This window comes from Castor canadensis, chromosome 3, assembly GCF_047511655.1.
Source record: "Castor canadensis chromosome 3, mCasCan1.hap1v2, whole genome shotgun sequence".
Taxonomy (NCBI): domain Eukaryota; kingdom Metazoa; phylum Chordata; class Mammalia; order Rodentia; family Castoridae; genus Castor; species Castor canadensis.
The window spans coordinates 147772648-147800180 of record NC_133388.1 but is presented as its reverse complement, the minus strand read 5'-3'; the positions used below and the strand labels follow the sequence as shown (position 1 = coordinate 147800180).

General features: G+C 36.6%; 1 protein-coding gene across 1 annotated transcript; it reads right to left on the bottom strand.

Moving 5' to 3' along the window:
• Nucleotides 1–27497, bottom strand: Ca13 (carbonic anhydrase 13). Its single transcript, XM_020182765.2, has 7 exons — nt 27377–27497; nt 23410–23607; nt 17509–17627; nt 11550–11645; nt 10252–10314; nt 9474–9629; nt 1–1875 (listed from the first exon to the last, which is right to left on the bottom strand). Exons 1-7 carry the CDS (start codon nt 27411–27413, stop codon nt 1756–1758), a joined length of 789 nt encoding a protein of 262 aa, XP_020038354.1. The 5' UTR covers nt 27414–27497; the 3' UTR covers nt 1–1755.
• Between the last annotated feature and the right edge of the window lie 36 nt (nt 27498–27533).

Here is a 27533-nt window from a genome sequence, read left to right as displayed (position 1 = left end):
TTTTCAAGACATAATGTATTTTACTTGTTGGATTAACATAGAGTACATTTGATTTCCAGCAGAACAATAATTGCCAAAGATAACAAATATTTTTTAACATCCAAATTCATTAAATATTTACTGAATTCTGCCAGGCGTCAAGCAAGACTCTGAGAGATAAAAAATGACCGAGGTGTCATTGTCTAATCTTCAAGAGCTCCTCTTACACAACAGCAGACATCACTGTTAACACAACTTACTGATATTTTATTGTTCTATTAGGAGAATACTATAGAATATTTTCAACTGTTAAAATTTACGTTTTGAGAAAGAGTTGCTTGAAACAAATGATCAAAATCAAGAAACCCAGGTGACCCTCTCTCAAGAGATGACAGAAGTAGACCACATGTTCAAGTCTTAAATGCGATTATTAAGTTAATAGTTAGTGTCACTCCATAACAGAAAGGGCAAAAGGAACACTGCCCCCATCCTCCTTCACCAAAAGCAAACAAATGAACACACACACACACACACACACACACAAATAAAATCCAAGAAAGAATAGGTTAAAACATCAAGCACAGGTAAAATATCAAGCGCCATCTTACAAAATCACGTAAGAGACTGAGGAACATATACTAAAAGAGAAATGAACTCTGCTGCGGAAAGGATTGAAGGATTTATGGACCAAGAGTCTGCTTATATGAGACTCAAGAAATTTTTCACCAGTGGACAGAAAAATGACCCACACATAATTGATCCTTGATGTGTTGTCAAGACACAGGGCAAAAGGAGGAAAGCCATTCATCACACTCACGGGCAGCGGCACCTGTACTGGTACTGGGTAATCTGTTACTTTCAAACCATGTTAATACCATAATTTGGCAAACCTCATATGTAGTTCATGATTAACATTACCAAGTGAATATGTTATATGGTGTAAGTCATTAATGTATAAAGAACTGTTGAGATCCTGAGGAATTTCTCATGAAAATTTCATGGGTTATCTTTGAACTGTGGAGTACACACATTAAGTTGCTATACCCACTCCCTAAAAATCTCATACTTTACAATGCATTAAAAGTATTGCACAAGGAGAACCAGCAACATAATCATAGCAAAAATTCACTTTAAAAGTAAATCATACTGTTTACACATGTAGGTAAATGGAAAAATGATACCTGTTGAAACTATTCCAGGAATGGTGTGTTGGGGGAGATAAGGGTGAATGATGGAGGAAGTGAATTCAAGTATGATATAGTGTAAGAACATTTGTAAATGCCACACAGAACCCCCACCCAGCACAACAAAAAAAAGGAAATATCAACTTTCAATGAATTTGAATGATATCAAAACAATAAGAAGAATGGGGTTTTTTTTAGAACAAGTTTTCATAATCCTATCATTCTGGAAGTGAACTTGAATTTTTCATCAAACATTGTTGAGAGATGAACAAGTTAGAATAGTGAGCACATTCTGAGGTTCTTGAAGCCAGTCATGTTTTCATGAGAGTTGAAGCAGATATAGTTCATGGGATTTAATAAATATTAAATAATGTTTACTGCTTAAATATCCATGAGTGCAAATCAAGGACAGATGACCTGAGTTCATTTAATTTAAACAGATCTGGTTTTCTTTGTGGTACTGAAGCTGATAGTAAAATGGTGTCCATAAATTTGAATTCTAGAAAAGAATTGTTAGTAGGAATTTTTTGTGTTTTGTTTTGTTTTCTGTCTCTCCACATTCAAGTTTGGGGTGACCCACTGGTGACAACGGTTAATGGAAAGAGGCTCTCACTTTACGGCCCTTTAGGGGCTGTGGTGGGCGGTGATTGCTCAACAGAAATGCTGCTGCTTCACCCTCTGCAGTACACAGGAGGCTGCGGAATTTGGCCAGCTGTTGAAGAAAAGAACAGTGTTAGTTTCAGCATAGAAAGTCACCCCAATACTAATGAACTGCCTAGTAAAATTAAGGAACTTATAACTTTACTTCTATCAGGAACTAAAAATTTGCAATATAAATTTTCAAAGTTATGGCTCATACCTTATAAAGAATTCTGTTAAATTCTCTTCACTACACAAATAACTCTGGCTCCAAAATTGAGTATACAAACATTCATTTGAAGATCAAAGTTATAAAAGGAAACTCTTAGGATGTGGTTTTAAGAGTACACATCTGGAAATCAGAGAATACTTTTTATGCACACATATACACACAGCTTACCTGTTTTATCACAAAAATGGGCTCCAGGGTCCATGGTATTTTGAAACTTGATTTTTCTACTTAATATATATCCAAGGCATTTTTGATTATCAAAGATAATTTTATGTGATTTTTAATTGGTAGAAAAATCTACTAAAAATATGTTGCTCTATTATAAGTATGTTTTATAAAATTCTAATAATTTCTTTATTATTTAATATTATTTATTAAGATTTATCACAAGTCTACAGCAGTAAAATAAAGATTGGCTACATTCTAGCTTCTCGATAATGTTCCTCAAAATACTACCAATGAATACAAGTTTTGGGGGTTTGCTTTTTTGTTATGTTTTGATAGGGACGAGTTAGTAAATTATTAGGAATGACAACCTCCCTTCTCTAAACTTTTCTCGTCACCTAATCTTCCTAATCTGAGTCAAGCAAATGTGGACCAAGAAACATCAGTTAGGTTTCCATCATCATTTACCTAAGGCCTAAAATATTTCTTGTACAGTATTAACCAGAATGGGAGGCATAGGGCAAAAGGTTCTCAATAATAAATGGCAAGGACTGATAACCATACCCTATGGTGGTAGGACCATCCACCATGTGCAAGCAACTGTATTCTCACAAGTGATATTTCGTGGCGTCTTTTTTTCTTTTTTCTTTCTTTTTTTTTTTTTTTTTTTTTTTTAGCAGTACTGGGAACTGAACTCAGGGGCCTTGAGCCACACCTCCAGCCCTTTTCTCTTTGGTTATTTTTTGGATATGGTCTTGCACTTCAATCTTCCTGTTCCCACCTCCCAAGTAGCTAGGATTACAGGCGTGAGCCATTGCAACTGGCCTCGAAGTGTCTTTTCAAAGAGGCTACATAAAAGGCGCATGAGACAAATGGTTATAACTTAATATTAGTCATGTTTTATTGCACTAGATCATTACAGCCAAAACTAAACAAGACTTAAGAGAATCTGTGGTATAGCAAAGGCTAATAAAATCTAATCTCTGGGGAAACACCCAGTCTTCTGCATATCAGAAGCGTGTGGAGAGGGCATTTCAGGTGGTTGTGCAGGAATGCAGAGTCCCACATCAAGGCGCTGTACCACCAGACTCTCTGAGCTTCTCCAAGCACAACAGCCTCCCCAGTTACACCAGTGATTTTTTGGAATTCTTTGGCTTTATTTTCTTTCATACACACACACACACACACACACACACACACACACACACACACACCATTCAACTCTTCTAGAAGTTGATCATGGCTCCATACTTTTGCACCAGTTTAGCTTCATTGGCTTAGAACTGAATGTTACTTTGGATCTTTCTTTGGCCAGCCTGGTTATTTTGGAAAGAGTCCCTAAACTTGTCTGATCAAACTCCTCCCCTTTATGGCTCTCCCCATTCCTTGCCTCAGATAGGTAGGCCCTATACCTGTTGACCTCAGCTCAGACTTGTTTCTTTTGGTTCCTTGTCCTCCTCTGACTGGCTCTAGCCCGGCTAATCTGCTTGGAGAGCCACAGGTTCATTTTGGCAGAAAAGTGCCCCTCTGTCACTAAGGCTGACTCAGCATCTACATGTTCCTGGCAGGTGCGTCCCCAGTTCAGCCTGGTGGCTGAGGTGGGTGTGACCTGCTTTGTTGGTTTCCTTGGCTCTAATACTGAAATTTTAATTTCATCATGTACCAACCCTTGTAACATGAAATATTCTTTTCCAAAGCTTTTGTAAATAATTTTATCTCACACTTATGCTCAACCATCTTTAATAGCAATCCACTGCCTGACAAAAATGAGTAACAATATATAAAAACTGTCTTCTATAATGTGGAGATCCAGATATAATGCTCATATCCTCTAGAATACAGTAAAAAAAATTACTCAGCATATACAGAATCAAGAAAATAGATCACATTCTCAATGAGAGAAAAATCAACAGAATCCACCCTAAGGTTGATCAGATATTGAAACTTAAAAGGATTTTAAAGTGGCTATGTGTACCCCACATAACTACACAAAGGTTATATGAAGTTAATCATAGCATCTTTTTAATGCACAAGAAAGTTCAGCAAGGTAATGAGAAGACTCAACAAAGAAATAAAAATAATGAGAGACCCAACTAGAAATTTTAGAACTAAAAAATATATCTTCTAAACTAAAAAAGTTGACTGGATAGACTTATCAACCAAACTGACATGACAGAGGAAAGAGCAAATGAACTTAAATACACATCAATAGAAAATATTTATGGTGAAGAGGGATATTTAAAAAAAATTTTTAAATCAGAGTCTTCAGGACCCGCTACATAATATTAAAAGGTCTAATGTATGTGCAGTTGGAATTTTGGAAGGAAAGAAGGGAGCAAATGAGGTACAGCACACACAAAAATTAATAGAAAAGTAATCAAAGAAATAAATTTAAAAGCTAAAACTATTACTCAAAGTAGAAAAAATATGGCTTATTGTTAAATGAAGCCTTCCTACTAAAATAGTACAGAAAAAAGTGCAAACTTTAAAAGATAAATTGATAAAATGTATGTTATGGTTTGGATCTAAATGTTTCCCCAAAGGCTCATGTGTTGAAGGTTTTGTCCCTGACTTAGCAATGTTCAGCAGTGCTCACTTTGGGGAAGTAATTAGATCATGAGGGTTCTGACTTCATCAATTGATTAATCCACTGATAGGTTCATAATTGGATGAGCTATTAAGAAGTGATGGAACTAGTTGAAGGGAGTGGGTCCTTGGAGACATGCACTTGGGGGCTGCATCTTGTCCTCAGCCCTCTCCTCTCATTCTCTCTAGTGTCCCAACATCCATGAGTTTAGCATCTGTGCTCCACAACACTCTCCATTATGATGCTCTGCCACACCTCAGGCCCAAAATGATGAAATCAAGTGTCCATGGACTGAAACTGTGAGCCAAAACAAACTTTTCCTCCTTTTTAGGTAACTTTCCCAGGTATTTTGATGCAAAGACAGGAATCTAACTAACACAATATACTTCATCATGATTAAGAACTTTTGCTGAGGGCATAGCTTAAATGATAAAGTACTTGCAATAGTATATATGAGGCCCTGGGTTCAAAGCCTAGTACTTCCCCAAAAAATTTCTAAGAATTTTTTGTCTTCAAAAGACATAACAACAAAAAAAGGCAGACCATACATAGGGAGAAACCCTTGCAAAGCATGTATTAGAAAAAATTTTATCCAGACTACATAAAAAACATTTGAAACTCAATAGCGAGAAGACAAACAAAACAATTTTTAAATGGGCAAATAATGTGAACAAATACTTCACAAAAGAAAATACATGCACAGTCAATATGCATATTAAAAAATGTTCAACATCACTAGTTATCAGAAAATGCACACATACCCACTAGAGTAGCTAAACTAGAGAAACTGACAGTACCAAATGCTAGCCAGAATATGGAGTAACTAGAAACCTGATAAATTGCTGGTGAAAATGTAAGGTAGCACAGTCACTTTGGAAAGCAGTATTGCAGCACCTTGTAAAATTAAACATGCATGACCTAGTAATTCCAGTCCTATGTATCAGCCCAAGACATATAAAAATGTGTTCATACTAGTGTGTATATGAATTATGCCTAATATCCAAATATGAATCACTATTATTCCTAATAGCCCCAAACTGAAAACAACCCAAATATCCTTCAATTGTTGAATGTTTTAATGTAATATATCCATACCATGGAACCTGTCAGTAACACCAATAAATGAAATGGTGAAGCTTGAAAACATTATATTAAGTAAAATAAGTCAAATGCAAAAACCTACTTACTGTATAATTAATTTAATTAAAATTCTAGAAAAGACAAAATTCTACTGGCAGCACTCTACTTCAGAGGTTACTCTGGGCTATGAGAGGAAGGGGTGAAAGGCAGAAGTGCACAGAAAATGTTTTGAACAAGAGATCTGTACCTTGAATATGGTGGTTGTTGCATGGTTGTACACAATCTCCCAAAACAGCAATCACACACTAATAATTTGTGAATTTTCTGGTATGTAAATAAGGCCATAATAAATGAAAAAATGAATTTTCTAAAGGAAAATAGAATCAGAGCCAAGTCTTTTGCACATTGAATTTCAGCAGTTGGATAAATCAATTTAGATAATTTAGGGTAACCCAAAAAAAGTTGACAAGAAAAGTTAGCCTTCCAAAGAAAATGACAGCTCTATTATAAAATGCATCAAAAGTAGTATATCTGCTCAATGGTGCGCTGCTAAATCAAGAATTCAGTACTCACTGAGTGACCCTGAAGGAAAAAATGAATTAAGGAAAAGAAAATTTAAAATCATCCAATTTTCTCTCTAGGTCAACTAGTGACTTGGCAAGCACTAGCAATTAAAAAAAACCCTACAAGAAAACCCAGCACCAACTCAAGAGGATTTAGTCTTCAGAGCTGGTGACATTACATAATGGAATTGAAAAATTGATAAAGACAATATTTCTCAAAGACTTAAAAAATAGCTGCCAAATTTGATATTGAAAAATATCTTTTGGAAAGTAACTCTAAGTCAGCAATAGAGGACATTTTAATTTAAATTTATATAAAAAAGCTAAGCAACTAATATTTTATCAATCTGCATATTTCATACTCTATATGTACTTTTATTACAGAACAATTTTAACCTTGAAGAATTACTACAATGATACCACAAATAGTGCCCATATACCTTTCCAGACTTTCCACAACTTATGAACCGATATTAATATGTTGTCATCATAAAAGCCCTTTCTTTATTCAGTTGCCTTTGTTTTTGCCTAGTGTCTTTTCCTGTTTCTGGATCCCATGCAGCAAACAACATTACACTTAGTGGTCACATCAGCTTAGGTATTTCTTTTCTCTTCTTTTGCCCACACTGGGGATTGAACTCAGGGCCTCAAACTTGGTAGGCAAGTGCTATACCACTGCAGCCACACCCCAGTTCTTTTGCTTTTAGTTTGTTTTTCTGATAGAGTCTTGCAGAAGCCTCAGACCAAGATCTTCCTATCTCAGTCTCCCAAGTGTCTGGGGTTACAGACATGCACCAGCATGCTTGGTCCCTCATTAAGCATTTCTTGGTTGTGATTTTTCTCAGAATTACATTGCTTTTTATAATCTTGAAAGTTTTAAGGACTGCTGATTAGGTTTTTTATAGAATGTCCCTCAATTGTACTTTGTCTTATATTTTTCTCATGGTTAGACTGGAATGGATTTTTAAAGTAACTTTTCCTTCATTTTTAACTCTTAAAGCTACCATAATATTATAGTATAATAATTTGAATTATTACCAACATCCTTCTCAATCTGTTTAAAAATTAAAATGTTTGAAAGTATTCCTGCTGCAATTGATTTAAGTTAATGCTTCACAGTGAATTATCCATCACACTAGAACTCTGAAACAAAGCTGTTCTTTCCTATACTCTCTTGCATAAAAAAAAAAAAATCACACTAATATTAGTTCAAATAGATATTAGTTCAAATAGATCTGTCATTTTCTTTGGAAGAAAATGTATTCAAATAAATACAGTATTGTCTTCACTGCTTAGCAGTTATAATTTCTAAACATGAATGCAGTTATTTTTAATAAAGTTAATTTTATTCTTTTTTTCATTATGACATTTCCATGTATATCCCAAATTGGTTCATTCCTTCCATTTAACTTTATTCTTTAAAAGGAATTAAATTATATATTTTAGTATATTCTCAAATCACTGGTAGACTGAACAAACCAAGCTAGAACAACAACAAAGTTATTTTCTAAGTGGATTTAAGAAATAAAGACATCCTTAAAATATGAAGGAAAACATGATCCCCTTATAATTAACCACTAGATGTAATAATTAACACTTACTATTGAGCTGTTGAAATGTAATAAGAGGGTATAAAAGGAAACATTTTAACATGTGAAAGGAAGAAAAATAAACTCCATTAATAAGGCCAATGAAATAGTAGTAGGTTTTTTTTTTTTTTCATGATACAACAATGGAAAGAAATTCAACAAGAGTTTTCCCATCAGTCAAGCTCTGGATTCTATCCAGACTTTCATTAAATATTTTAAGAACTATAACCCCAAGTTATTATTTGTCTGTAATCCTAAAAACAAGGTCAATAAGGAGAAAACACCCAACAGAAAGTTGAATGTGTTCACCCCAAGAAGAACTGACCTTGGTAAAGGGAAACTAGTCCTAATCTGACTGGAGTGGGGTGGAGAATAAACAGCTGGGCAGATGGACAACCCTGGAGCAGGAAGGAGCAGTTTATTAGCTTCAAAAATAACTAGACTGTGTTCCTGATGAAACACTGCAGCATCTAATAAAAAATGACCACAAAACAAAGACATTAAGACATAGCATCCCACAGCACAGTTCAGTTGAACAGTCCAGAAATCCCATAGTTTCTGGGCTCTAGGATATCCTGGGTCTATAGACTGCTTGGCCTACCCTAGGAGCTCAATAAGTAGTTAACAGAAAAATGAAGTGCTAGAGGACTGATTCAGTGATCAAGTGCTGGCCTAGCATGCTTGAGCCCCTGGCTTCAATCCCTAGCACTGCAAAAATAAATAAATATTTAAAAAGAAAAAATGAGTGAGTAAATGTCTTAGCCACAGAAGACATCAGTGGCTATCCCACAGCCTCTCAGTAAATACTTAAAAGCCTCTCAGGCAGCCCCATGAAAGTTTTGTCAACAAAAGCCGAAATTCAACTTTTTTGTGTGCTATAGTAAAAACACTTTACACAAGATCTACCCTCCTGAATTTTTCACTGCATTATAATGACCTCTTAAACTTGAGTGGTACGTACATTTCTTAGACAACTACTCCTATCAGTGATCTCAATGTTCACCTCAAAATTTGGGGAAGATGCAGTCTAAAGATGAGGGGAGAAAGGAGAATGTCGCCTTCTGTGAGTAACCTCTCTCCTGATTTTTTCTGTTTGTCTCAAAAGACCAAACAGAGAGAGAGAGAGAGAGAGAGAGGAAGAGGGAGAGACAGAAAGGAGGGAGGAAGAGGGAGGCAGGAATGGAGGAAGGGAGGAAGGGAAGAAGGGAGGAAGGGGGAAAAAAGGAAGGAAGGAAAGGGAAACAAAGAGAAAAAAAGTGACACAAATATCTAGTCCAATCACCCATCTGACTAATTAAGGGAAAACTCAGACTTCATAACATGGCAGAAATTATAGGCAGGGTTTCTTGAGAAAGAGAAAGAGAGAGAATGAGAAAGAAAGAGAGATGTTGGGGAGAAAGATTTGGCATGCTTCGTTGTGAGTGAATAAGAATCAACCTGTAAGAAGTTACCAACCTGTTGAGAGCTGATATTTATAGGTTGTTTTAAAACGATCCATGTGACACTCTCTAGAAGAGGTGGAACCGTCAAAGAGCCAGGATACGTCCAGTAGTCCCAGGATGGTGGAAGCAGAGATAATGGGTCAAAATTTGTGAATCTAGTTTGTTTACCCTGGGAAAAAAAAGAATTCCAACAGATTATAATGGGATGACTTAGCACATAAAGACATGCATCCAATGAAATACTACACAATTATTTAATATCTTCTTTTATTACTTTGGTATCTTAAAAGAAATTATCTACCTTCATCTAAAAAATATTAGATAAAATAGCACATTTGAGAAGCACACGAGGACCAGGCATAGTGGCACTGTAATCTCAGCATTCAGGAAGAAGAGGCAGGAAGATTTTGAGTTCAAGATCACTCTGGACTATATAGCAAGATGCTGGCTTGAGCACACAGACATATAGACACACACACACATATTTGTTTTTATATAAGTCCTTAAAATGTGTTATAATCAAAAACTTATTCTATAAAACTATAATGCCAGAAAGCAACTATACATAAATGCATTTATTAGTAATTATCTAAGATAATAGCAGACCCTTCATAACTTTTAAAAGATAAGTAATTATAAGTTACTTCTGTTTCTTTTGGACAAGAATGTTGCAAATTTGTTTCAAAACAGACAGCATATTCTATATCTAAAGTGTAAGTCTTTAAAAAACGATGAGAGAATTCAGGAGGGAAGGAAGATGTTAGTCATTAGCAAAGAGAAATTCATTTAACCTTTTCTTTAATGGAATCCAAAATGTCCGTGATTTTTTGCAGTTGCAAATTGTGTTCACCAGTCTAAAAATAAGAAATTTCAAAAGAAATGGTTAGGTAGCAAATCAAGTGTGGATCACTCCATTTCACTCACTATTTAAAATTTTTTTTTCTACAAACTTAAGCCAGCACCTTTGTTCTAGAACAAAGTTTCTCTTCTACCTGATAGCCTGATCTTCCCAGAAGACTCTAAACAAGAAAATACAACAGGGTTCCTGTACTGAACTTCAAGTTTGGTTCCAAAATTGGTAGTAACATTTTCACTTTGTTCAGACTTATGAATGTTTAAGCCATAGGTTAACTTGCAAGAACCTTGCTTAGGAAACTCTAACAAAAGCCTACATTATTAAGCCAGCTATAACATTTAGATCCTTCATCCAAACTGTCTATGGTGGTAGCAAATACAGATGAAAACATCTCCCACTTGTAGCCTAAAATCATTTGAGATCCTAAATCAAGCAAATATACCTTTACGAGCAAGTGTATCAGAAATATATAAATGGAAATAAGTATCTTTTCATTATTGTTTTTATATTATGTTCAGAATCTACCAATGGTTTTAAACCCTTTGTGATTAAAGTATATTTTTTCTTGCCCCACCTACTGCCATCACCCAGACTTGGTGGCCAAAAGACAAGGCTTTCCCTGCCTCTGCTCCATCCACACTCCCTTCCCAATCCCAGTTCCGTGAGTTACAACATCACACACACAGAATGTGGCACAGCAAAAGTACACACCCTACAAGAATGTGGTGTAGTGGGAGTTGAGAGGCCCAACCTGTCCCCAGGTGCAATGACAATACTCTTCTGTTCACATGTGAACATTAGACAAAGAGAAATACAACTTTTTAAAAAAAATTGGTTAGTATGTCAGAAACAACATGCCATTGTAGTCAAACAAGTGCTTCAAGAATCTGAAACTTGAACTTTTCTCAATCTTGTATCTCTAAATATTGAAATCAGGAATCAAGAAGAACCTGGAGTACATGTTTTCTTCTCAGGATTTGTTATTGTTTCTGCTGCTATTCTTCTGGTTGTTGATGCTGCTGCTACTATTCCATAAAAATTATCAGTGGACAGTTGGAAGAATCCTAAGACAATGTCCCTAACTTAATATGTAACTTTAAAATACTTACTACAAAGGCAAATACTAAACTTACAACTTGTTTACTATTAAAAACTGGTTGAATACACATTTCCTGAGTGAAACTCTTTATTCAACATGGCTGATTATTTAACATGAAATCAGTGGATTCTCACCTGTAAAAATACTCCCAGGACAGCTAGTCCATCTGGCTCATGAGCTGCTTCTACAAAGCTGGGGTATTTGTCTGAATTCCAATGCACAACATGGAGCTAAAAGGAAAGTACAAAACATAGTTCAAATGTTTGTTTAAGCAGCCTGAAAAACACAAATGCAAATAAAACATTGGTATAGATGTCCTGGCGCTGTATACTCATAAGCATAATGTGTTCTTCATGAAAACTTTAGATACAATCTTCCTATTTACTTTTAAACCAAAAACAGTGAAGGATCATGGTCAATTAGCTGGTGTGTGACATACTATTTTAATAACTGTTTATAATGAATACCCTAGCAAATTATGACCATTGTTCTTAAGTGATTTGGGGGAACCTCTGCCTTCCACCCAGAAGACTGCAATGGAGCAGCCTTAGATCAGACCACAGCTGCCCCCAGAGTGTTCTGAGGAAGCCTGGGCTCCACAGGTGGGTACAGCAGTCAACTTCCTACACAGTGGATTTGCAGGAAAGATGTTGCTGTCAAGGACAGTAAGTTGCTCCTGACACTGTCCATTCAAATGTTTACCACTGTAGCTTCACAGTTGCTTCTTTGTTTGGGCAGGGTCTCACTTATAGCCCAGGCTAGCAAGTACACACACAAGTTGACCTCAAGCCCATGATTCTGTCTCAACCTCCTGAACCACTAGGCCCCCCACTCAGTTTCACACCTTTAATGGCTTGAAAAGGCAAATTCTCCTTATGAGAAACAATTTTAAGAAGTACCTACATATTTTATTATTAGATTATTTTCATGGTCAAATGATATTTGCCTGTTTAGGGGGCACAATGTAAGGTTTTGATGTAGGAATACAATGTGAAATGATTATATTTTATCAGGCTAATTGACATATCCCTCACCATACTTACTTATTTTTTTATATATTTACTGCCTTATATAAATATGCTCAGATCTTTTGCTGAGGACAAGTTTTAATGGGGGAAAGAGGCTTTGGGTCTAGGAACCAGAGGTATCTGAGGATGAAAATGAGAGACAGCTGGTGCTACTAGGGGCAGGGAGAAAGAGAAGGAATTCGAGGGACACGGAACTCTAGATAACAGACTTCACCCACTTCACAGCTGCACTCTCATGCAATGCAGTATCCCAAGCACACATACAGGGCTGAAGGGCTACAGAATAATAGTAAACAGAAAACCACTTTTGGAGAGTCTTCAGTCCTGGTTAAGAGAAGCACAAACAGAGAGAAGCCAAAGGGCAATGTGCCACACCCAAAAGATTTAGCTGTGATCATAAAGACCAAGGTCAGGCCACCCTGTCCAAGGACCCAATATGAGGGACTGCCTTCAGATAAGAACTACTAATGAATACTTTTGACACAGGAGGAAGAAAACACTTATGCGGCCTTCATGTCCAAATTTCCCTTCTAGTGATTGTTAGAGAAAATCTAGTGTACTCACATACATATTTTTATTTCTTCCTTCAAATATAACTAAATCTTACAGGCAACTAATATGAAGGAATTTGTGGATAAATAGGAATTATATTAAGCAGTCAACTATAAAGATAGGGCACCACCACACACAACCAAGCAAGACTGTTATCCAAAAGAAAATACAAAGGTAGATTCCTGTAGTGCCATGTTCCTAGTTGGTGTGGGATAGTTGGGGGAGGAAAGAATTGAAAACATTAGATGATAAAACAAGATTCATGAGGCTAGCAGGAGTTAGACGGTGTCCCACTGCCAGGGAGGGGCTGATAAGAGTGTTGAAATCATTTTAAGTGGCTCCATGCCAATTAAAACAACTCAGTAGATAGGCTCACTTAGAAATGACATCAAAGGGTCACAACCACTGACCCTTTAGAAAACTAATGTGTTAATAGAGATACAGTCTTCCTGTACAGAACCATCCTTCTCCTGGTGAAAAAGCAGCAACTATTTGAAATATGCTGAGAAACACGAGCAAGAAAATCTGTTTAAAAAACAAAAACAAGTCCTTTTCTCTCTCCTACACACCTTGCTTAACTGGCAGCAACACCTTCACAGAGGAAAATGGATAGCAGTTTCATTAGCATTTGTACCCGAGTTAAAACAAGCAAATTAGCATGCTCACATTTCCTGACTAACAATAACAGCAGCAGTGATTTGAGCAGAATTGAGGTGTTGTAGCCACTGCAAAAATGGAAATAAGATTCTTCCATATTGGAAAATAACATCATTCAACCTTAGTATTTTAAGTCACGTATTAGTGATATGATTTCAGTCTAGCAAGACAGCATGTCATGGCTAGAGTACGTGGTGGAGGAAAACGACTCACCACATAGCCAGGAAACAAAAAAGAGGAGAGGGGCCTTTGTCCCACTATCCCCTCAAGGGAACACCATCTATGACCTAAGGACCTCCCACAGGCCCCACCTCCCAAAGGTTCTAACCACTTCTCAGTTGCACCACCTTGGAGATCTAGCCTTTAACACATGGGCCTTTGGGGGACATTCAAGAACCAACATATAGCAATTATGGATAAACTGTAATCAGATAAAGCTCCAAACACAGAATGGACAGTTAGCCTAGTTATTATAGACACATAACTCTTGGAATAAAATTTTTCATGATTAGATTTCCTTAATCTCTCTCTGTAATGTCAGAAGTCATTATATTAGGCCCCAAATTAAATTTTTATGTGTTGCTGCTTTAAATAGTTTTTCTTCCTTTCTCTTTCCCTTTCCTGTTCTATAAGATGGACATAACTTAAGCCAAGCACTTAAGAACTTAAGTGCTTAAAAAAATTAGCTAATACTTTGGAATCATTTCTACAGCTGAGCACAAAGGTATTCTTTTGCACCTGAAATATAATGCAAGTGACTTCTAAATCCTGCCATCTCCAGCCCTGGCTTCTTCTTTAAACTCCAGGTTTGTATCTGGCAGTCAACATGAACATGAACTGCAAATGCATAATAGGCCTCTCAAACTGAGTCCAAAAGAGAAAGTTAATTCTTCTTTGCAACCTGCTCCTCTCTGGGCTCACCCATATCAGCAAATGACATGAGCATGTTGCAGGTTGCTCAAGTCAAAATCTCAGGAATGTTTTTTGACTCCTCCATTTCCTTTCTTCAATCTCGACATCCTTTCCATGCACAAGCCCCATTGACTTGACTTGCCAAGAATAACATGGTTTTGTTCAGCTGCCTTCATCTCCACCACCCCATAGACCAAACTGCCATCATTGCTCATTTGAGCTTACTTCCATAATCTTGTAATTTGTCTCCTGCTCCAATGTTCATCCCACACCAGCCTCTTCTCCACATGGCAGCCAGTTATGTTTTATAAAATATAAAGCGGAACATGTCATTGCCCTGCTCAAAACTTTTCATTGTCTTCCCACTACATTAAGAATAAACGCTAAACTGCTCACCATGCACACTACCACCCAATGCATGGTGGCCTCTGCTTGCCATTCTGAGACATAGCCAATACTTTTTTCTCTCTCACTAATTCCAATCCTAAAAATCAACATCTTTCTCCTCTCAAACTTGCCAACTTAATTCCTGCCTTGGAATATTTGTCCTTGCTGTTGCCACTTCCTGAAAAGTCTCTCTAGATCTTTTCATAGTGCTTTCTTCTTGTCATTTAGTCTCAGTTCATGTGTCTTCTCAAGGAAGACTTTTTCCTAACCTCTGTCACTCTACCAGATCACACAGTATTATTTTATCACTTACTTGTTTGTGTACTGTCTACTTCTGCTACCCACCAAACCTAATGTCTAACCCAGACTACCTCTTTCTCTATCAGCAATTTCTATATCAAACCAGAAACATGGGCTCCTCCCCTCCCTCACCCTTAAGTCCAATCAATCAATAAATCTCACTAGAACAACTTGATTTAGCCAGTCAGCCATCCACCTGCACTGTCACCTGTTTACCTGGAACTCCCACAAAAGCCTCCTCAGGGTTCCCCTTACCTTCTCCTGCTTCAACCCAAGACACAGCTGTATTGGATGACATTTTTTTTTAATGGAAAGATGATCATTTCCCAATTTGAAGCCATTCAGTGGCTTCCTATTGTACTTAGAATAAAGTATGCAAGGATTAGGGATGTGGTTGGCTCTCAATGTATTCTTACAGAGTGAAAAGGATGGATGGATGGGTGGATAGATGGATGGATGGATTGACAAACTGATAAAATAAGTAATAGCTTTAAATCTATATTAAAGAACAGTATGAAATTCCATTTAAAGTTTTGCCCACCAAGCTTTATCTACAAAAAAGCTCCTAACCCACAGTTCAGAATTCAAAGTGTCTGACAAATTTCAGGGCATGAATCCCTTTTCAGAACACTCCTTGCAACTGGCAGTAAATCTCTCTGAGAGTATACATTCAAGTTTACAAAAGTACAAGGTGTAACTATAAAGCAGTTTTCTGAAGCTGCTAAGGAAAATTAGAGAGAAATGATCAAAAATGGCCAATTCTTGATCTTCACAGTGCTTCTGAAATTTAGAACAACATTTAAATTGGAACACCAACCAGCCAGTGGAGTGGCTCAAGTGGTAGAGCACCTGTCTAGCAAGCTCAAGAGCCTGAGTTCAATCCCCAGTATTGCAAAACAGCAACAAAAAATAATAATAAATGAATTTGGAACACAAAACTTTAGAAAGCAAACATGAAACCTACCTAGAAGGATGATTTAAACTAGATGCTATACTTTCTACATACTAGGCATCTTCTCTCTACCAACATAGAATACTCTGTATGTATACTTTATCCTCTACCTTGAGGGCAGAACAGGTTCCATAACCTTGGCACTTGGCTTCAAACAAAAGTGATGTACTTAGTAAAATGGACATTTTGGATAACAGCTTCAAAGGCCAGAGTATGTGTTAGTGAAAGAGTGAAACTGGAAACAAATTCTGTTTGCTGGATTTTTCTGAACAGCATGGCCTTCCAGGGGTGTCTAAACTCCACAGCTCAGAAACCATGAGAAAAATGAAGAAAATCTGTATTCACCTGGTATCACTGTTCTGTCTTGCCCAGGCAACTCACGAGCCAAGTTAGTTTCACTTGAATAGTTTTGGTTGACTCACACAGAATTCGCTTTCATCTCAGAGTAAATCTGAGTGTCAGCATATTTAATCGTATTAAAACCTGACCCATATTATGCTTAGTCCTTTATCCAGAGGATTAGAAAAAGCAGAATATTACTAATGAATGTAATTATAACAAAAAAGGAGTAACTTTCCAGTGAAAAAGAAACAAGTCAATGAGTGATTTAATTTGTGAGATGCTTTACCAATAACCTGAATAATTAACAGATTCCATTTTATATCTGTTAATGTAGAGGTAATATAGAGTTCATGAAAGTTTTGCCTTTATATTTTTTCCTAAGTGGAACTTTGCTATTTAGTAACATCTATTTGGTGTGGACTTTACATATTTGTATGTGTGCCTGGATCAAAAATGTACACAGTTGAACCTAAGACAAATCTTTTCTTCTCTCCCTTCTCAACAGTCTTTTAGGAGGTATTAAAAAATAAAATAAATTTGACAGGCCTGGTTTTAAGCTCATCACAATGCTTCCTAGCTGGATAAATGATTCAATCTCTCAGTTCTTCATAGTTTATTCCTTTTTTCAAAATTTTTTTGGTGGACCTGGTGTTTGCACTCAGGGCTTTGCACCTGCAAAGCAAGTGCTCTACCACTTGGGCCACACCTCAGCCTCAGTTTATTCCTTTATAAAATGAGAACATATATCCCCAAGCTCTCAGCATTGGTTTAAGGCTCAGAAGGGCCATATTTGAAGCTCTCATATTCATAAACTTTCAGACTGACTGAATAAAGCAATCCCACAATCTGAAATACCTAACTGCCTCTGGATCTATTTGGGATTCATGAGAGTTATGCTCTGTGTCCTTTAAATCCCACTACTTAGGAAAACCCTGAATCAGCAAGATGTGTCTGGCAGCTTACCTCTGCAGCATACCTCACCCCATCTATTATGTGCTCAGAGCCATGATCGTCAGCGGAGCCCCAGTGAAGGTGGAACTGTCGCAATCTGTAGCTTCCAGTGAGAGGACCCCCACGCAGAACTAAACACCAACACATTTTAAACAGTTAGCAGGAAAAATATTTATACATCGTGCCACAATCCTCATCTCTCTGAAATACATATCAACGCCCTCCAAGGAGATTTTTACAAGTGTCACTGTTGGCTGACAGGGATCTTATTTTAGGTATATGTAAAGTGAAAGCAAAACACTTAAAAAGTTTAGAAACTACACAATGCAAATTTTTATGGAACACCTGGGAAACCACAATAGACAAGCAGAAAGTAGAAGAGATTAGGATTTCTGAAATGTAAAAATATTGTTCTTCTCCAGACATGGTGGAGCATGCCTAAAATCCAAGCTACAAGGGAGTGGAAATGGAGGATCATTGTCTGAAGTCAGCCCCAGGCAAATTCATGAGACCCTGAAAAAAAAACAAAAAAGACTGAGATGTAGTTCAAGTGGTAGAGCACTTGCTTAGTAAGCACAAGGCCATGAGTTCAAACCCCACTACCACCAAAAAAAATGTTCTATTTAACCAAAGATAAACTAGTCTCTCTGAATAAGGATATGACATACAAGGAGGTTCGGTTTGTATTTGCCACAGCAACACAGCATCATGGTTTGGCATACGCTTCTGCAACTGAAGACAGAGACTTGTACTCTCTGTCACTAACTTTGTGATCTTGGACAAATTTTAACTTCCAAGCTTCAGCTTCCTCATCTAAAAACTGGAGATAGTAATGAAACCATCCTAATGTCAGAAAATAAAAGGAAAATTGAATTCAAGGCATTTATCACTGCCCAGCACACAGTACTGTGAATATGTGGCTTATTATTATTATCTTATTATTGTTAAAGATACACCCTTACAAATGGGTGTATCTTCTGTACTTAAATTCTATATTTTTGGGAAATGTGAAATTGAGGACAAAATTAACTCTTTTTTAAAACTCCATCATGTCTTTGTCACATCGGCAAGATACATTTTAGAACTTTCCCTCAACAAATCTTATCTCAAAAAGTATAATAATAGAATCATATCTTAAGTATATAGAAAAGCTTTTAATAGGAAACATGGTACTAAGTTGAGCACGGTGGTGGCACATGCCTGTAACCCCAGCACTCAGGAGGCTGAGACAGGAGGGTTTTGAGTTCAAGGCTTGCCTAGGTGATGTAGTGAGATCATGTCTCAAAAACAAAAAAGAAAGAAAGAAAAGAAAAAAGGAGGGAGGCAAAAAGAAAACACAGTTCTGAACTATCTCTTGCTCATCCATCATCATCAGGCATGTTTAACACAGAGAGAAGAAGGGAAGCAGTAGATGGTGAATACACATAAGCACAACTAAGCGTCCATCAACAACCAATAGCAGTGCTGGATTGGTGAGGTACAGACTTAACAACAGTTTGATTTAAATTACTCTCCTCTTCAGAGATGTCATATTTATATTGTCTCAAATTTTTTCAAATAATCCACCTTATAGAAGAAGCATTTGGATCCAGAATTCTTTACAATACATAAAAGTATTATTTTCAAAGCACTGTGAAAAGAGCCTCTTAGATTAGACTCAAAGGCTCACTCTCTTATTGCTCTGTTAAAAATAGAATAATTTTACTATTTCTCCTTTCACTGGGCAGCCTTCATGAGGGTAGAGACTTTAGTTTCCTGCTGTCCCTGTCACCTGACATAGTAACTATCAGAGAAAGTGCGCAATTAATATTTGATGAATAAATGAATACAATATTTGATTTTCCTTTAAACAGTTTCCATGTGATTTGACATACTTGAACTTAAAAGGCATGTTTTCATAAGTGGCCCCAGTAGTCTGTACATATTACATAGTGATTAAGGACGGAAGGAATGGCATTCCAAAGGAAATCAATGGCTCAATTGTCCTTTTTTTCCCCAGCTATTGCATAATAAAACCTGAGCTGAATGATAAAGTCATTCCTTCACTGATAAAAAAAACAGATTAGAAATCTTGAGTAATCAATGTGGAATTGACTTTGGGAGAAGATGCAAGCAAGCTGGCTCTGGAGAAAGAAAGTGATACAAAAAATACACATCATTAGGGAGACATCCAAGAATAATGGATGCTCTCTGGAAAGCCTGCTCTTAGTCTAAGTTTTAAAGTCAGATTAGCACAGCTCTGCTGAGTTAAGCAGCAAAAACTGCCTTCCACATTATCTATTTTGATTTCATATTTGAATGTTTCAAATAAAATATCCAACTGGAATTATGATTAGCAAACACTTGATGTGGAGACCATTCTCCTGGTGCTGTGCTTTCCTTCAGAAATGCAGATTGGCAAAAGTTAAAATATCAAGGTTTATTTAACACTGACCTTGAGACAGTCTAAAATAAAATAGCTAAACTATGGTATAAAATTAACAATGACAGGTAGTGGGGAAGAGGGAGGGAGCGGGGAGCAGGGGAGAGAAATGGCCCAAACAATGTAAGCACATATGAATAAATGAATAAAAAAATAAAATAAATGAAATTAAAAATAATTTTTTTTAAATGGGGTTTTCTTCTGACTTTTGAGACAGGGTTTTGCTATGTTGCCAGACTGGCCTTGAACTCATGATCCTCCTGCCTCAGCCTCCCAAGTGCTGGGACAACAGGGACATGTCACCACTCCAAGCAACAATAATTACTTATGATAACAATAATTTTGTGTTTTGTATATGCTAGGCAAATGCACTACTACTTGAGTTATGCCCTTAGTCCATGATGTTGCATTTTTAATTGTGAAATTGTTTATCCTACTCCGTACTAGTAAGCAAATAAGCTATTATCTCCCTTTTATGCTTAAAAATAAGTAATTGGTTCTCCAAAGTTACACTTGGCATATATAATACATTTACTTTTACATTTATAATTTTTTAAATCTACTCCAATTAATACATTCATATAAGAGGTACACAGAGATTAAGAAATCAGAGTTAGATGCCCTAACTCGGGAGCCTTCTGCTCAGTGGAAAAGCAAAAATGCCAGCCTGGCAGTTACAACTGCATGTGGAGTTTCTTGGATGGGGCAGATCTAAGATGCCAGGGGAGTCACAGCAGGGGTAGCAGGACCAGTCAGGTGAGGTTCTCAGGAAAGTGAGATCCTGAGTCCAGAAAGACAAGTAGCTTGGGCAATGACAGCCGTCTTTCCTCATAAATTCCTGTTTCCTTCATCAGACAACTGTTTCTTATATCTAGTAGGAATCCTTCCTAAAGAATTTCATATTTATCTGTTCCCCCTTATAAAGGACTACTAAAAATCCAAAGGGTGGCTGTCTGCAGATTAACCATGGGGGTGTGTGTCTGCCCAGCAAAGTTCTCCTGGGACAATGAGGAAGATTTCATGCCTGTGTTTTGTTAATTTTGATCAAGAAGAGCTTCTTTATGAAATAGAAACTGTTCTGTTCAAATTGAAGTGGTTTGCTACAGAAAGTATCTTTGTGTTTTTTACAGTTTGTTGAAAAGAATTATTGGCAACAATTTATTTAACTATGGTCATTTCTTCTTTTGGATTGATTTAATCCCTAAATCATCATGAAACAATTCTTTTCAGTTTATCTTGAGGAAAAGAAAGAATAAGAATTGTGACATATATTTATATAGTTTATGTCTCAGAAAAGTACAAAGTACTTTCTGGACATTTTCAATTAATCCTGGAAATTTCATTATGATCTAGATAGGAATGAAATCTCCATGTAAGGGAGACAGCACACACTAGCAATTGTAGAAATGGTGCCAAATCCAGAAACACAAGCAAATTTATTTCATTGATTACCCTAAAGGTAGAGGGAACATATGAAGGAGAATGAAAAAGAGGGAGGGAGGAGAGAGAGAACCTGGATTATCACAGATTGAATTAGACTAGGAATTTTTTTCACTAAGAATGCCTACATTAATACAGAAAAGGCAAGGGCTGGGAATGGTAATGCTTGCCTGATTTTCCAAATACTTGGGAGATGGAAGCAGGAGGATCATGGTCTGAGGCCAGGTGGGGCAAAAGCATGAGACCTCACCTGAAAAACAAACTAAAAGCAGAAGAACTGGGGACGTGGCTCAAGTGGTAGAGTTTGCAAGACCCCGAGTTCAATCCTCACTACAAGAAAAAAGGAAGGAAGAAAGGGAGGGAGGGGAGAGGGAGGAAGGAAGGAGAGAGAGTGAGACAGAAGAAAGGAAAGAGAGAGAAAGGAAGAAAGAAAAAAAAAACCTTGAAGTTTTAGATGAAGTAAAATCTCATCATTTCTTATTCAAAAACTAAAGGGGGTGGCCTCGGTTTTTTGTTTGATGTACTATAAACAGTATCAAACTACAAGCATGGGTTGTATAAGCTTTACTTAGAAACCTTGGACTACTTTTGCAAGGTACCCATACAGTCAGCCACATCTATTAACACAGATCCACAAAACTAAGGACCTAGAGGAAATATCATTGAATATATATGAAACAGGTTTCCCTTTTCCTCCCCCAAAAGCTGGAAATATCACTAATTTTTTCTCTATGCATCTTTATAATGCCCTAAAGAAATGTATGACTCTGATAAATTTAACAAATATAAAGAATAAATATAGTATATTATGAGCTCCATAATAAATATCAATTCATAACTAAATAGTTAAATTTTTAAATCCTTAATTGGAAGAGAGATTTCACATTTTTGACTCTATTTTTTCACAAATAAACATGATCTTAATATTAGACAAAGGTAAAAATAATTTTCCAGAAGCCTTAAAAATATTCCAAGATATGATTCTCTCTAATCTTTTCTCCCATCCAATTTCTAGATGTTATATCTTGGGTAGAATCTATGCTTGGGTAGTAGATATGCTTGAAGAAGTATTAAATGTTCACTTTTAAGAAAATACTTTTTTCTTCTTCATTTAGCTAAAAACTAACAAATGAGCTAAAGTTTTATTTGGTAGAGCCATTATTTATGCAAAAATATGTCCCAAGAACAAATCAAACAAAACTTTTATTACAAGTTCTAGCAAAGTACTAACAAGCGTGTTTCAAATATTTACTTGTTTAAAAAAATTAAGTATCTACTCTCCTTCCCTATCAAATGTCCATTATTAGGAGAATAGTGTATAAATTATTATATAAGAATAGCTGATAAAATTCATCTCTTTATACATTTTAACCTATAAAGATATCCACGAAATATTTTCAAATAGGGAAAACTTTCAGAGTAATATAGCATTAGTTCAAAGTTTTTTAAAAAGGAAAATGTAAAACAGTATGATATGTGTGTCTATGCATGGCTATGTATTTAAATATTATGGAAGAACATAGCTTTGGTTATGTGGTGGAGACTTAATTTTTATTATACATTTCTGTATTTTTTGTTTACTATAAGTGGATGTTACTATTCAATTAAAATAAGTGATTATGGTACTTAAAAAAACAAACCTTTTTCTGTTAAAATGTGTTCTAATCAGCATTATAGGTTTGCAAGTAAATAGTAAAATAATTACAACTAAAACTTTCCAGAAACAGATTCTAAGATTATGAAATACTATCAAACTTTAATATTTTCACAGTGATAAATGCTAAGTGAAATTATAATAAGCTGAGACCAATTTTTTTAAATGTCATGCAACACACCCTTATCTAAATACTCCTTTGTATCATTTTAAGATAACATTCATTATCTTAAGATTCAACTACATGACAGGATATTTCAATTCACATGAATAAAAATAACATGATTCAATCAGCAAATTTCAGGTCTAGCATAAATAAAAAATGAAAGATAAGATCGTAAAGTCCAACCATCCAAATTCTCCCCTCTGACCAAATAAGTAAATAAATCAAGCCAACCTGATTTGTCCTCTGTGTCGTCAAAGTCAACCTTGAAGGAATGGCCACTATTGCTGATGATCTTAGCAGAGGTGGGGTCATACTTGATGTTAAGAGGTCGGAGTGAAGAGTCATATTTCACTTCTTTGGTTTTAATTTCAATGGGAGATTGCTGATCACCATCAGCAATGGGGAAAAGTTCATTCCAATGAATTGGACCTGAAATGCATAGGACCAAATGAAAAGGACTAAGTAAGTTCTTTCACTTGATCTTAGCCGAAAGGCCAAGAAGTGATTAAGTAAGTTATTTTGTTCAAAAAACACTTGTTAAGTGCAATGTACTGTATCTGGCTGAGACAGAAAAAAATAAGGATCAATAAAATAAGGTCCTCATTCTCAGGACCTTAGCATCTAATTTTTTTTAACAAAACTATTTGTTTTTATTATGAGTATGGAAAACACTTGATTTACCTGAAATCATTTTCAGAATTAAACTAGCCTTCATAGACAATGATCATATAAATTTTATAAAGTACTTTCCAAAGGTACTCATCTACCAAACTAAAAACAACAGTGCAATTCATCATAGAAAACAAAGAGATTCAGTCTCAGATCCAAGAATGTGCTTTGTTTGCTCCAGAGGTCAAGTTTACAGGGTTGGGAGAATCAAAAGAACTGAGAAAGCTAGGAATCAAAGAAAGGGTGTCATTTTAAAGATGCTATCCTCACTACTTCTTTCTCTTATTTTTCCACTCACTGGTATCTTCTGGTGTCAGTCAGGCCCCAACTCAATTACCTATGATGTACAATTGACATGCATCTTTCACATACAGTGAGCCAAATAAAATGGTTATCCCATGTCAGGAAATGCAGTCTTGTGAATCTTCTACAGCAGAGTCAGGTTGCAATTTATTTCTCTCCTTCTATACTTCAGAAGGTCCTTCAGGAGTTGTTCTGCCAATGTGACATTTGAGTTCAAATACAAGGGACAACTGTCATCTTGATTTCTATGCAAAAAGTCAAAACTGCATCAACTTTACAAATCGGATCTTCTACGTAAATGGAAGTGAGCCAATATGCTGACAGTTCCCTTGTCTATACTCTTCATTTCTCTGGATGATTCTATTCAAGTTCTGTCTCAAAACCAACAGCAAGTTTGCAGCTTCAAGTAAGCCCCAATTCATTCTACAAGTGTGAATCACTTTACAGGTTGGAGGCTGTTATTTTCTCCTCTCCAGTATGCCTGCAATTTTCACAGCTATCCCCAGGTGAGTGGAGCACGGGGCTACTGACTAAGCTTGTCCTTACTTTGCTAACCACTTTTACTCTAAAACACCAAGTACTAATTAGAGCAGTGTAGCATGGCAATTATTAAACATTTGTTACTAACGCAGCATATTTTTAATGAAACTAGAATCAGCTTTAAAGAAATGCAGTATTTCGCGGTCATCAACAACTTTAACCTCTAAATCTAATGCTGCTTTTTCCTCTTCATTCATGTAAAGAACAAAGCATATATTATTTCCTTCACGTATACTTCCTGTACAAAAAGTCATACACGAACATAACTTACACACTCAACTTAAAAGGTGTCCATTTGTGTATCAGAAACAGACTTCAAAACAATTTGAGCATCAAGTCCTTAGAAAATATTACAGAAAAGGCATTGAATTTCCTTATTTATTAAATACTTTTATTTGCCTTTCTGAGTACTCTGTGTAGAAAAGCTTTCTACTTCACTGACATCAAGTATGAGTTGATCTAATGAGAATCAATTCCAAACGTGCAGTATGTGTGTCACAACATGCTGGTGACTCTTAGAATCAGCAAAGAGCTTCTTTCTCCTAATTCTCTTCCTTTTCTATTCCCAGTCCTTTGTAACTAGAACTATTTTTAGAGAGTCAAACCAAAATAAAATAAAACTACTTTGTATCAATTATTCAATATTATCTACTAACCACTATAATTGGGTCATTTCCCTGCCTCTTAAAGAGCCCACTCTTTTTTGTAAATTTTCCAGAACACCCAGCTTCAACCCATCTAAACATTGTTTCAAGCAGAGATATGTTCCTCAGTAGTTTCAGAAACTTTGACACTCAGCCAAAAGGCCAAGAAGCAATGGTTTCAGAAACTTGACTATCTACAGTGATATGTAGTTTTCAGTGATGTCACAAGGTCTAATCCAAATCAGTAAAATGCTTAAGGGTAGTGAAGGTGCTTGTGAAGGTGGTCCGCTTTCCAGGGTCCACCTCTTAATGTTCTGTTTGATCAGTTCTGCTAGCCCCACTTCAGGTTTCCTTTAATCTGCTCAGTCACTGGTTTTTCCAATAAAGCAATAAAACTTGCCTCATCAGGATACAACACATTCCTTGTAGGATTTTACCAACATTGATCTATACCAAGCTATGGTCCTCAGAAAATTATGGCAGCTGCAAGAAAGGAATGGTCCTACAACACCTAGATAAAATACAAAATGACTCCTTGTTACCACCTTTATAAGATTAATTTTTTTAAATTTCTGAAGATAAGTTTCATTGTAACCAGTATTTTCTAACCTATTAAAGTATTATCAATACCCATTAGTTAAAATACCTGTCTTCCTAACCACAACGAGGACCCTATTAGCACCTAATAGCTATTAAATAACAATGGTAAAAATGATTCCATAAGAGGGGGAAATAAAATTTGTTTTCTGATGTTTGTTTTTCCAAAACATAAATTATAAATTAGGGCTGGTGGAGTGGCTCAAGTGGTAGAGTGCCTGCCTAGCTAGAGTGAGGCCCTGAGTTCAAGCCCCAGTACCGCAAAAATAAATAAATTGCAAAATGTAAAACTATAATTGTAGCTCAGTCATAAAGAAACCCTAAGTTATACCTTTCATTATTAAAGTTCTAGATTTCATCTATTGCCATTTTAAACTAACATGGTAATATTTATAACCTCAAATAAGCTACGACTAGAAATGGAGCTTTTCTGTTTCTTTGTGACAATAAACTTTGTATAAAATCCTACCATACAGTTCTCTTCAATAGTGTCCATGCTGACTGAAGTTTTTAATTATCATTGTTCTCAGGCCCCCTTTGACAGTTACCAACTATACGGTTTTCTTGGCGTTACTTTGCAATTATTTTGAATAATCATTACTTGAAACGGTCAATTCAACTTAACATACAAACAAGAAAAATGTTTTACTTGGGATAATTTAAGATATACAAGAAGAAAAGTACATGTGTCATTATTGTCACTCCCATCAATAAATGCATTTTAACACTGTTACAATTTCACTAATCCTTTGCTAATCCTCACATCTCTGCCAGGATAATTGTGGAAGGAGAGCGAGAAAGAGTGGAGAAGCCCAAAACGTAACTTCATTTCTCAGAAAGAACCTAAAATCTCATTACAGAAGCCAAAAAGTAGCAGCTGTCAACCACATGCAATTGCTGCCATTAAGAAATTTGCAATATTTTTCTTGCCCGAAAGCCAACTTAATCTTCATTGTCAATATGCCAGTTATTAAGATTGCTTAGACATCTTTTCAAAGATTTTCCATGATTTGTTTCTTCGTGACTACACGTCCGAAAGTGAACTTATTATCCTCATTTCATTAAAATATATCATTTAACTTCTAATCTCCAATGCTTTAATTGATAAGCGGCTGTGACTAGGAAAAGTTCTAGGCTTTTCAATTGAAGATGAACGAACGTGTACAGATTTGGGGGCCTGGGGACTCCAGACAGAGCTACCGCAAACCAACAGTCACCCAGTACCACACCCGCCAAAGAGCTTCCCAGTATACCCGGGACTCAGCCTGCGCTCTGCTTCCTGCATTCGGCTCCAGGGAGTGGTGCTCAGTTTAAAGAGGAACAGAAAAGTTTCTTGCAAGTGTGAGATCAGCCGTGTGTGGTCTGCGGGCGCCAGGCCGGGCGCTGGGCCAGTCCCCCGGGCGCCCCCTGCGCACAGCCCCCTGGGGTCAGTGAAAGGCGCTCACCGTTGTGCTCGCCGTATCCCCAGCTGAGCCTCGCCATGGTCCCTCGCGGAGGAAGGTGTGGAAGATGTGTCTGGGCTGCAGGGGAGGGAGGGAGGGAGCTGCACGGGCTCGGGCGGGAGCGGGCGGAGGGCGGGACCGCCCGGCGCAGCCCGCAGAA

Bases quoted from the DNA above. Each gene is read 5' to 3' on its own strand.
- Ca13 (XM_020182765.2), bottom strand. From the start codon at position 27,413: ATGGCGAGGCTCAGCTGGGGATACGGCGAGCACAACG. The intron at 9,630-10,251 runs GTTAAATGAATT...TTTTTTTCCCAG, and splicing joins TGGATTCCATTAAAGAAAAG to GGTAAACAAACTAGATTCAC. The intron at 1,876-9,473 runs GTTGGTAACTTC...TTTCTTCAACAG, and splicing joins TAAATATCAGCTCTCAACAG to CTGGCCAAATTCCGCAGCCT.